Below are 12,442 nucleotides of genomic sequence, written 5' to 3' on the forward strand. Positions count from 1 at the left end.
TTGCCGTGAGCCCGTGACGACAGGGACAGACAGACAGCGGCGTTGATGCGTGGAGCAGGAGCGTGGGCGGATGTGTATGTTAGTACTGTACGAAGCAGGCAAGACAAAGAGAGAGAAGGCACCGAGAAGGAGGCTTTTGCTGGTGTTTTGCTCGCCCGGCCAGGCATGGCCGGTCGGCCGGTCAGTGGCGGCGGTGAGACCGAAAGAGTGAGACATTTGAATCCACGAACGCGAGCGGTTGGCGCTGTGGAGAGCGCCTGTCAGCGTCAACTGCTGGCGTCTAGCGACTGCAGAGCGCTGCCTGGTTTTATTTGGCTATCGATTTGATACGGCCCTCTTCGTTTCGCTCAAATTTAATTTATGTTAATGCTTATACTGATTTGTTGTGAGAGAAAACACTGTTTCTGTCAACATGAAGAGTTGATAACTCGACTGTCCAACGACCAAAACCGAAGACGCCGTGGCAACATCCCCCCCCCCCCCCCCCCTAAAAAATAACGTATATATTTTTTGACTCAAATTAAAGAATAAGATTGTGGATAACTTCCCTCCATGTAAAAATCTAAATTCGCAAAATATGGCATGCCAAATGGTCATTTTATACTTGGCCAAATGGGGAAGGCCCACTGGGCCGGCATTGGCACGGCACTATAAAGCCCGGCCCGGCCCGAGGCCTATCATGCCCATGCCTGGCACGGCCCGGTCATAGTGCCGTGCCTAGGCCGCAACTTAGGCCCGCAGTGTCGGCCCAAGCACGGCACGGCTAATGGGCTGGCATGATGCTAGCCCGATTTATTTTAACCATTGGATGGCCTTAGAGAACTCAGCACCGTTGGATTAGCCTCAAACCCTACCTTCCAATCACCATCTCCTTATCCGCGCCATCACTGCATCTCCTCCCGACTCGTGCGTAGTACACCCTCGTCCCTTCCGACTCGCCTACTCGCTCGTCCCTCCCGCCCTCGCACGCGTACTGCACTCGGCAACGCGAAGAGCTCGGGTTGTCTCCTCCCGGACTAGCGCGTGTACTCCTGCTCAGCGGCGGCGCTCCCGTGCGTACTCCCGGTCAGCCGTGCGGCGGCAGGAAGGCCTTGGCGCAAGGCCGGAGCTAGAGAGTGGTGCTACAGCAAGCTTGGCACTGCGGCGGTGCGGCAGCAAGACAGCCTCGGCGCTGCAGTGTGGCGGCGCGGCGGCCACGAGCGCAAGACGCGGCGGCCTCAAGGGCAAGGCGCAGCTGCGGGCCGGCACGGCCACGCCGGGCTGCCGTGCCTAGCAGCACGGCGCGGCTGATAGGCCATAGTGCCGTGCCTGGGTCACGACCTTGGCACGGTGCTGCCATGTCCCATCGTACCGTGCCGCGTCGTGCCTGGGTGGCCCGGTTGGCCATGTATAGTCACCGAGCTGAAAATTGCCTGGGCCAGCAGAACACGTCTCGTTGATGTCCAATGCAACTATTCGAATTCAATACCCAACCTAACTATTCAAATTATCGGATATCAAATACATGATGGTACTGCCCTCCTTATATTCAAATATGGAACATCTGAAAAAATATTCAAATATGGTACTAAAAAACTATAAAAAAATTAGTTCCAAATTATTTATTTTTCTAGAGCTCGGATCTTGAGATTGACGAAACCATCACATACAGCTCGTTGTCAACAACATATCACTTATCACTAAAAAATAATAGCATCATTAAATCTCGAAATAAATAAAACAATGAACACTCATGCCAAATCAATGGCTTAAACCTGTACTTACCTACAAGTATCCAACTTTGGCTACCATCGTATTTAATTATTTATTGACTTCGCCAAGAGATTCTATAACCGGCAACGCAACGCATTGATGCGGGCGACGCCAGTGTCAAATTCTTTCTTACCACGTCTTTGCTGATGCATGCTGATCTTTCCTTGGTCCGTCAAGTCAACAAGCAGCCAGATCCGGGCGGATGCATTGCACGCCACGCATGGCGCATCTCATGATCCTCGTGTTAGCTTTTTTGTCCATGTCGTTTTCAGTGTCAAGTTTAACAGGCCGAGCCAAGCGACGACAAATGACAAATCGGTTGGCCAGTTGGGCACTCCCTGCTGGTTGAAATAGTTCGGTTTATATACTAGTAGTAACAAGGCAGTTCAACTTGTCATTTTGGTTTTCAACTGGCCAACCGATTTGTCATCTGTCGTCGCTTGGCTCGGCCTGTTAAACTTGACACTGAAAACGACATGGACAAAAAAGCTAACACGAGGATCATGAGATGCGCCATGCGTGGCGTGCAATGCATCCGCCCGGACGGGTCACGTTGCGATCTGGCTGCTTGTTGGCTTGACGGACCACGGAAAGATCAGCATGCATCAGCAAAGACGTGGTAAGAAAGAATTTCACACTCGCGTCGCCCGCATCAATGCGTTGTGTTGCCGGTGTTACGAACGACATACAGGGATATCAAGTAAAGAATCAAATCACAGAGGAGACACACGATTTAATATGAAAAACCCCTCCGATATAAAGGGGAAAAACCACGGGCACTAGCCAGCAACAATCTCACTATCTCAAGAGTTTTGGGTTACACGCCTATGATGGCTTACAAGAGAATCAAGTCTCCACGAAACCCTAGCAAGGGTGTATATACCGTACCGTACCGCGGAGGGCTCCGCCCCCCCCCCCCCCGCACCCCCCAAGCACAGGGGCGAGACCTGATGGGCCGGCTTCAGACTCCGCTACGCTCCGGCCCAAGTCTCCGGCGACAGACCTCCGCTTCGCTCCGTTAGAAGCCTGGCCTATATCCTGGAGTGAATTTGGAATAACTCCAACAAACTCCACCTTGAGACAAATTCATCTTGTATCATAAATCAACCCTCCATCCTGAACATAACAAAGATAGAAAACCACTGGTGCCAACAATAGTCTCTTGGACTATCCAATTAAACCAACTAAGCTTGAGCACAGCTCAAACTTAGCAACAGGAACAGGCTTTGTCATCATATCAGCAGGATTATCATGAGTACTAATCTTGCATACCTTCAGCTTACCTTCTTCAATCACATCACGCACAAAATGATACTTGATATCTATGTGCTTAGTTCTCTCATGGAACATCTGATCTTTAGTGAGGTAAATTGCACTTTGACTGTCACAGTGCAAACTTATGCAAGATTCAACTCCACAAAGCTCAGCGTACAAACCTTTCAGCCAAATTAATTCTTTGCACGCTTCACAAATAGCCATATATTCTGCTTCAGTAGTAGACAAAGCAACAACTGACTATAAAGTAGCCCTCCAACTCACAGCACAAATGTCAATAGTAAACACATAACCTGTAAGTGATCTTCGCCTGTCCAGATCAGCAGCATAATCAGAATCCACATAGCCAATAAGACCCTTATCAGTTCTTCCAAACTTTAAACAGGAATCTGCTGTGCCTCTGAGGTACCTGAAAATCCACTGAACTGCCCTCCAATGTTCTTTGCCAGGATTAGACATATATCTACTAACAAGACTCATAGCATATGACAAATCTGGACAAGAGCAAACCATGGCATACATCAAAGACTCCACAGCACTAGAATAAGGAACCCTTGACATGTATTCAATCTCTGCATCTGTACTAGGACACTAAGCAGCTGACAACTTAAAGTGAGGTGCAATAGGGGTACTAATAGCCTTAGCATTTTGCATGTTGAAATGCTGAAGAACTTTCTTGATATAATTTTGTTGACTAAGAAATAGCAAACCAGATTTTCTGTCTCTACTAATTTCTATACCAAGAATTTTCTTAGCACTACCAAAATCTTTCATATCAAAACCACTACTCAATAGCTTCTTTAACTTAGTGATTTTAATCTTACTCTTGGCAGCAATCAGCATATCATCAACATATAACAGCAAATATATAGGTGATCCATTAACATGCTTGATGTAAACACAGCTGTCATACTTAGATCTTTTAAAACTGTGTGCTAACATAAATGAATCAAACCTCTTGTTCCACTGACGAGGGGACTGTTTCAAACCATACAAGGATCTCTTCAACTTGCACACATATTTTTCCTTGCCAGGCACTATAAACCCTTCTGGTTGGTCCATGTATATGTCCTCCTCAAGCTCTCCATGTAAAAACGCAGTCTTCACATCTAACTGCTTAAGCTCAAGATCATGTGAAGCAACAATACTAAGGAAAGTACGAATTGAACTGTGTTTTACCACTAGAGAGAACACATCATTGTAGTCAACACCCGGAATTTGAATGTAGCCTTTAGCAACTAACCTTGCCTTATACTTTGGAGGCTCACTTGGAGATAAACCCTCCTTTCTCTTGAAGATCCATTTACAGCTGATGGTCTTCTTATTTTTAGGCAAAGGTACAATCTCCCATGTACTGTTCTTCTCAAGAGACTGCATCTCCTCATGCATAGCAGAAATCCAATTCTCAGTATCACCACAACGAATAGCTTCTTTATAGGTTGTTGGCTCATGAACGTTCTCCACCTGTTCAGCACAACTCAAAGCATAGTAAGACAAATTACACTCTTCAATAAGACGCTTAGGAGGTGTAATTGTCCTTTTTGACTTGCGTTGAGCAATAGGTAAATCCTCCTCTAACTGTAAAATAGGAGGAGTTTGCTAAGCATCATCATGAGCATCATCCTCAGCAACATCATTATCATGGTCACCATGCTCATCAACAGGCTCCACCTGCACACCTGTATCATCATCAACATGCTCCACCTGCATGCGCATACGCTGCAGCTCTTTTTCTAGAACATGATCTGAGGGCAAACTGTCAGTAAACATCACAGATTCATTGAAAACAACACTCCTGCTCATAAAAGTCTTTCCTGTTTTAGGATTCTACAATTTATAGCATTTGACTCCCGAACTATAACCAAGGAAAAGACACTTAACAGCTCTAGGCTCTAATTTTTCATTATCAACATGAGCATAAGCAGTGCATCCAAAAACTTTCAACTGTGAATAATCAGCAGGCGTACCAGACCATACCTCAATGGGAGTTCTTTTATTTAGTGGAATAGAAGATGACCTGTTTATCAAGTAACAGGCAGTATTAGCAGCTTCAGCCTAAAAATGCTTGCTCATCCTGGCATTAGACAACATGCAACGGGCCTTGGACATGATGGTTCTATTTATGCGTTCGGCCACACCATTCTGTTGTGGAGTATGGGGTATGGTGTGATGCCTAACAATGCCTTCCGATCTGCAATAATCATTAAATTCACGCGAACAAAATTCTCCACCATTATCAGTACGAAGCAATTTTACCTTACTTTCAGTTTGCCTTTCTATCATTACTTTTCAGTCCTTAAAAGCAGCAAAAGTATCATCTTTCTGTTTCAGAAAATAAGGCCAAATCCTTCTAGAGTAATCATCAATAATTGTAAGCATGTAACGAGCACCACCAAGTGAGAACTTACGGGAAGAACCCCATAAATCAGCATGAACATAATCAAGAGTACCTTTAGTGGTGTGAACAGAAGTGTTGAAATGTACCCTTTTATGCTTCCCGAAAATACAATGCTCACAAAACTTTATTTTGCTCGAAGTGCAGTCATCCAGCAGGTTTCTCTTCATCAATTCTGCCATACCATGGTGACTCATATGTCCCAAACGCATATGCCAAAGGTTAGTTTACTAGGTTCATCATTAGTAACAGCAGCAACAGCGGAATCAGAATCAGGTAAAGTACACCCTCTAAGGACATATAACTTTGTAGAATTAAGATCACCTTTCAAGCAAACAAGAGAACCTTTTGATACTTTCAGAATGCCATCTAAACCGGAATATTTGTAACCTTCTGCATCAAGCGTGCTCAATGAGATAAGATTTCTGGACATTCCTGGTATATACCTGACGTTTTTCAGCGTGCGTGTCATGCCATCATCAGTCTTGATCTGAACTGATCCAATCTCTACAATGTCACACGGGTTATCATCTCCCATCCGCACAACATCCCCTTTCTGCACAGGCTTATACGAGCTAAACCAATTTCTGTTAGTGCAAATATAAAATGAACATGCGGAATCGAGAATCCATTCATCATGACCAGCAACACAACCAGCAAATACTACCAGACAATCTCCAGAATCATCATCAGACGCAGCAGCAGCAGCAACAGAGACCTTACCAGCCAACTTTTGTTTCCTTTTCTCCTTATTCTGTACTTTTCTGTAATCCTCAACATTATGATTTGTCAGCTTGCAATAAACACAGAACTTTTTATTACCATGCGGCTTGGACTTTGAACGGCCTCTCCTTTCGTAGTTCTTTCTACCATCATTGCCATCATTGGAGGATCTGTTTTCAGTTCTGCCTCTCACATGCAAAGCATCGCCCTTGGAGGACGACGTCCCGTCATTCTGCACCATGCCTCTCATCTTCTCCCTAGACTGGAGAGCCTCATAAACTTCCTTTAGGGTTAGTTCATCACGGCTCAAAAGTATGGTGTTATGAAAATTTGCATACGAATTTGGCAAAGAACATAGCAGTAAAAGACCTAAGTCCTCATCATCATACTTCACCTCCATCGACACTAGGTCGGCGACGATCTTCTTGAATTCAGCGATGTGGCTCATCACTGAATCCTCCTCCTTCATCTTCAGGGTGAATAGCTTCATCTTCATCTGCATCTTACTGGTTAGATCCTTGGACACACAGATCGATTCCAGTTTCAGCCATAGTTCTGCAGCAGTTTTCTCTTTCAGACACTCCTACAAAATATCATTATGAAGATGCAACTGAATTAGGGCGAGCGCCTTCTGATCCTTGCGGATCTCTTCTGGAGTCCACTCGGCCTTCCTCTTTCCGAAACTATCCAGCGCCTCATCATAGTCTTGAGTCTACGCCAGAATCCCCCGCATCTTGACTTGCCATAGCGAGAACCGCATGTCGTAGTTCGGCAGCGGAAGATCGAACTTCATCGACGTCGTCATGAACCCTAACAGCAACCAAAGCTCCGGTACCACTTGTTATGAACGACGTATAGGAATATGAAGTAAAGAATCAAGCCACAGAGAAGACACACGATTTAACGTGGAAAACCCCTCCGATGTGAAGGGGAAAAACCACGGGCACCAGCCAGCAACAATCTCACTATCTCAAGAGTTTTGGGTTACACGCCTATGGCGGCTTACAAGAGAATCAAGTCTCCACGAAACCCTAGCAAGGGTGTATATACCGTACCGTACCGCAGGGGGCTCCGCCCCCCCCCCCCCCCGCACCCCCCGAGCACAGGGGCGAGACCTGATGGGCCGGCTTCAGACTCCGCTACGCTCCGGCCCAAGCCTCCGGCGACAGGCCTCCGCTTCACTCCGTCAGAAGCCCGGCCTATATCCTGGAGTGAATTTGGAACAACTCCAATAGCCGGTTATAGAATCTCTTGGCGAAGTCAACAAATAATTAAATACGATGGTAGCTAAAGTTGGGTACTTGTAGGTAAGTACAGGTTTAAGCCATTGTTTTGGCATGAGTGTTAATTGTTTTATTTATTTCGAGATTTAATGATGCTATTATTTTTTAGTGATAAGTGCTATGTTGTTGACAACGAGCTGTATGTGATGGTTTCGTCAATCTCAAGATCCGAGCTCTAGAAAAATAAATAATTTGGAACTAATTTTTTTTATAGTTTTTTAGTACCATATTTGAATATTTTTTTCAGATGTTCCATATTTGAATATAAGGAGGGCAGTACCATCATGTATTTGATATCCGATAATTTGAATAGTTAGGTTGGGTACTGAATTCGAATAGTTGCATTGGACATCAACGAGACGTGTTCTGCTGGCCCAGGCAATTTTCAGCTCGGTGACTGAAGTGGACTTTCTTATTTTTCTCTAACATTTTATAGATATGACACTCGAGATACCAACAAACTTTTATTTTCAATTTACTTAAGCATTCCTTATAACTTTAAAGTAAAACTAAATATGCAAATAGTCAAGTTAATGTAACTTATTTAACGGAAGTTTCAATTTTGAGAAAAAATTTAGGGGCTTGAATAAAATTCAAGCACAGGTTTTAAGTACAAGAACATCATAAAAGTTATTTAACTAGTTGATTGATTACTATGCCTCTGTGCGACCATCTATAATTTTTTCCTTTTTAATATGTTAGAATGCCATGTGGTCAAGCATTTATACATATCTAACTATTTATATCTATGCAACTTGTGATTTATATCGCTGGATGGACTTGTAGTGTGGTCAGATCATCAAAAAAAATATGACGTAATTAGAAAATTTTAGATCACCCCCGAAATTCGGCCAAAATTTCGCCGGATTTTTTTAGAGGCTTAAACATGAAGTATGTTTTTTCTAGAAAATAGATCTAAACAAAATATTAACATGATTTATGACTATACATCTATTAGGTAGAAGAATATACTATATAAACAATAGAAAATATGAGTCTAGAGTTCACATGCATTGGTGTAATGCAAAATTTCAGATTTTTCTTTCAACCACCTCCGAAATTACTGAAACTTGTGAAACTTCGGTGAAATTGTGAACCTTGATATAGTTGTTGCTTTTACTCAGTGTGTGAAAAAATATTTCAAATGAGCATTGCTCGTCCCATATTTGATACGTAATTATTTATTTATTTACATTTGTAATGTAGACACTATGCGGTCATATCTGTATCTGATATTATCTATATATCTGATTATGATAGAAAATGTGAAATCAAGTATGGTTCAGCGATGTTCAATGGCATACGATTTGATTGCACCTCTACTTAACATTTTAAATCTGGAGAAAGGGCAACTCAACTACAATTTGGATGCCATGTTTCTTCACCTCTGAAATGGCACAATTGCTACCAACTATTGCTACCAACTCGTCGAAAGTAACATTCACTTTATAAGAATGTAACTATCGAGTTCCATTTTTTAGGTAATGGAACAAAGGTTCCAGCCTCTACCATAACTATCGAGTTCCATGAAGGAGGCACGTTTTTTCTTTTCAAGTAAAACGAAAACATGATAAACATTTCTTTTATGTTTTTTTTTGTTCCTTTGATGGATATGGATCAATGGAGAACGATGAACAAGAACTGAGACAAAAGTGTGAATTCCAAACGAAAACGAATGTACGTATTCTAAAACTAAGAAATGGTACATTAATTGAATATACATGTGCACCATTGCAGAGAGCGCAGTGCTCTCCGGCTGGCCGGTCGGCCGCATGTCCCGTTCCGGTGCTGTGCTATGGTAACGGTAAGTCGATAAGGCTAGCTGATACCCTGCTCCAAGTCGACTCCTTCGCTGGCGCCGGCACCGGGACAGGAGCAGGAAGAAGCCGCTCCGGCCCCTTGCCTTCCGAAGCTCCAGAGCCTCCTGATCGATCTCAGCCTCGCCGACCCCGGTGACTTGGCAGCGTCGCAGGGTGTCAGCGTCGGCGTCGGGACGGCCAACTCCGGGATCTCGATCACCAAGGTGGATGGGTTCGTGGGGACGTCGGTGGTCGTGGTCACCGCGGTGACTGCGCCGTGTTCAGACACCCCGAGAAGCACGCTGGCGGGCAAGTTGGCAGTGGCGTAGTTCGCGGGCTCCGGCGGGACGGGTGGAAGAGCTAAGGAAGGCGCCGGAGGAGATACCTCGTCGGGCTTGGAGACGGTGAGCCGGCAGAGCGGGCAGGTGGTGTGGGAGGCGAGCCACATGTCGACGCACTCGGCGTGGAAGCCGTGGCCGCAGCGGGGCAGGAACCGGGCCTCCTCGCCGTCCTGGAGCTCGGCGAGGCACACGGCGCACTCCACCGCGTCCTGCTGGTGCTGCCCCTTGTCCGAACCTTGCGTCGCCAGATGGTACACCGTGACAGGCAGCGACCGCAGCAGCTCCGGGTCGACGCCCCTGCTGGTCCGCGTCCCACCCCTGCTGCTACCACCGGCGGCCGTCCGCGGACCACGGCGCCGCCGCCCACTCCCTACGTCCCTGTCCCTGCTGGCGTGGAAGCAGTACTGGAGGGTGGCGAGGCCGAAGGCAAAGACGACGAAGAGCAGGAGGATGCCCGCGACGGTGAGGATGCTGCCGAGCGTCATGGCGGCCGCCGCACCCGCCGTGGGCGCCACGGGAGTGTCGGCGTCGCCGCCGCTCGGCCTCGGCCTCGGCCACGACGAGTGCGCAGCCCCGGCACCTTCGTCTGAACCTTGCGCCATGCTGTTTCTCGATGCCTCGATGCAACCCGGTTGGCAAGCTTGCCGGTGTGCCGTGTGTGTATGTAGCGAGTGAGCACTCGAAAGTGGGGAGCTCGAGCCGTCGAGCGCGCGCGCGCGCACATATATAGGGAAATTATTTCCTACTCCTATATATATATACACACACACACACGACTCCATGGTTGACGCGGCGACGGACCGGCGGGACGGAAGCCGCCGAGAAGTTGTCGCGCGCTTGCGCTTGCACCGGCTGACCAGCGGCTGCGGCTGCGGCTGCTGGCAAGGCTTGGGGGCCAAGGACCGGCAGGGCGGCCGGTCAACGGCAGCGATCGCGGACTGCCCGTGCCTCCGCGCGGTGTTTGGCATGGATGTCAGCATCTCGGTGCACTTTCTTTCGTTTCTCCCTTGGAGTTGGGAAGGTAGTACTGCACCGTGCCGTGACCATGAGGCACTTTCTTTGCCACGTGAGTGACGTAGTGTTCGTGATGATCAAGCAGTGAAGTGGCCGGAGTTTTTATATAGCTGTCACTTCCAGTTCCATTTTGACACGATGCATGTATTGAAGCTGCAATGACCAACTTGAATTCCTCACGTGACGTGTCTATATAAACAACTTATATAACACGCGCCTAATTAATGATGTGAAGTGAGCCTCATTCTCCGACCCTGGTAATAATCAAATACGTACGGGTGGAGTCGAATTTCGTTCCATGTGTTTGAATCGTTGCTCCTCCGTCATGGATCGATACAGCGACAGGGGGGTCATGAGATGCGGCTAACCAAATGTAGTTGGACCTTGGTCGCGTGGAGGTGTGGTGCACTCCACCTGGTTTGTGTCTCGGAAAAAGTCTGCTCCACCCCCTCAACTATGGAAGGTGGTCTACATAACCCCCTCAACTATGAAACCGTCTGTTTTACCCCTGAACTTTCCAAAACCGTCTAATTTACCCTCTGGGCGGTTTTTCAGCGGCGGTTTGCTACAGCAACAAACGGTACTGTAGCAACCCCGATGTTACTGTAGCAGACCTTTTTTACTGTGGTAGACCTCTGTTACTGTAGCAAACCGCCGCTGAAGACCGCCCAGGGGTAGAATAGACGGTTTTGAAAAGTTCAGGAGGTAAAATAGACGGTTTCATAGTTGAGGGGGTTATGTAGACCACCTCCCATAGTTAAGGGGGTGGAGTAGACTTTTTCCTTTGTGTCTCGTCCGAGCTTGACTTTCAAAGTTTCCAACTTGGCCGACTGCTATCCTGCTACTGATTATTAATCAGTTGGACTTGCTATTCCGCACTACTACAGAAACCTTCTGTGCAGGTGAGCATTTCCTCCGCCTGGAAATAAATGTCTGGGTTAATAAAGAAAAATACACGCGACCTCCATGTTCGCCTGCAAAAATGCAACTACAATGGATAACAAAAAAAAACACTCATGAACCCGCTAGCTAGCTAGTTCCAAGCCCCGATCCTGATCCTCTGTCCAGATCCACCGCCCGCGGTGAGGAAGGGGTGACCGAACCGCCGGTGGTGGAGGAAGGGGTGCCGCCATGCCAAAGTCCGCCAATCGGGGGTGGGGAAGGGGCGTCGTCGCGCTCGGTGCTAGGGAAGGAGGGAAAGGGGTGTCAGATCCGCTTGGTGGTGGGGTGCTCCGGCTCAGCGGTGGGGAAGGGGTGCTGGATCTGCCGGTGGTGGAGGTGCTCCGTCGGATCTATGCTTGGTGGTGGGGAAGAAGCGGAAGGGGCGCTCGATCCGCCGGTGGTGGAGGTGCTCCAGCTCGGTGGTGGTGGGGAAGGCTGGATCCGCGCTCGGTGGTGGGGAAGGGGCACAAGATCTGCTCGGCACGGCCCCACGCCGCCGAACTCGCACCGAGGAGGTGCGGCCCCCGCCAATAAGGATGGATTCGAATGTCCAGATATCCAAAACATCCGATATCCGTATCCGTTTTATTGTGAATATGGATATCCGTATTCGAATTCGATTTAAATATGGATGTTAAATGGATGTATCCGTATTCATTTTTGAAGTTTATTCTCTATCCGATTCCACATCTGTATCCAACAAAATATGAAATATCCGATAATATCCGTATCTGGGAAGTACAAATTATTTTGAAACCATCTAAATCTTGCAATTATGACTAATTAACTATGTAAATGACAATAAATTTAATATAACAGATGATATTCATTATTATTTAAAAGTTATCTAAGGCTAATATAATTTTAATATTATTAACAATATATAAACCTCGAGTTAAATTAATTTAACATGGCTAA

General features: G+C 46.7%; 1 protein-coding gene across 1 annotated transcript; it reads right to left on the bottom strand.

Moving 5' to 3' along the window:
- Positions 1–9,002: 9,002 nt before the first annotated feature.
- LOC136463567 (E3 ubiquitin-protein ligase EL5-like) lies at positions 9,003–10,261 on the bottom strand. Its single transcript, XM_066462555.1, has one exon. It carries the CDS (start codon positions 10,168–10,170, stop codon positions 9,247–9,249), a length of 924 nt encoding a protein of 307 aa, XP_066318652.1. The 5' UTR covers positions 10,171–10,261; the 3' UTR covers positions 9,003–9,246.
- Positions 10,262–12,442: the final 2,181 nt, after the last annotated feature.

Source organism: Miscanthus floridulus, chromosome 7 (genome assembly GCF_019320115.1).
Source record: "Miscanthus floridulus cultivar M001 chromosome 7, ASM1932011v1, whole genome shotgun sequence".
NCBI lineage: Eukaryota > Viridiplantae > Streptophyta > Magnoliopsida > Poales > Poaceae > Miscanthus > Miscanthus floridulus.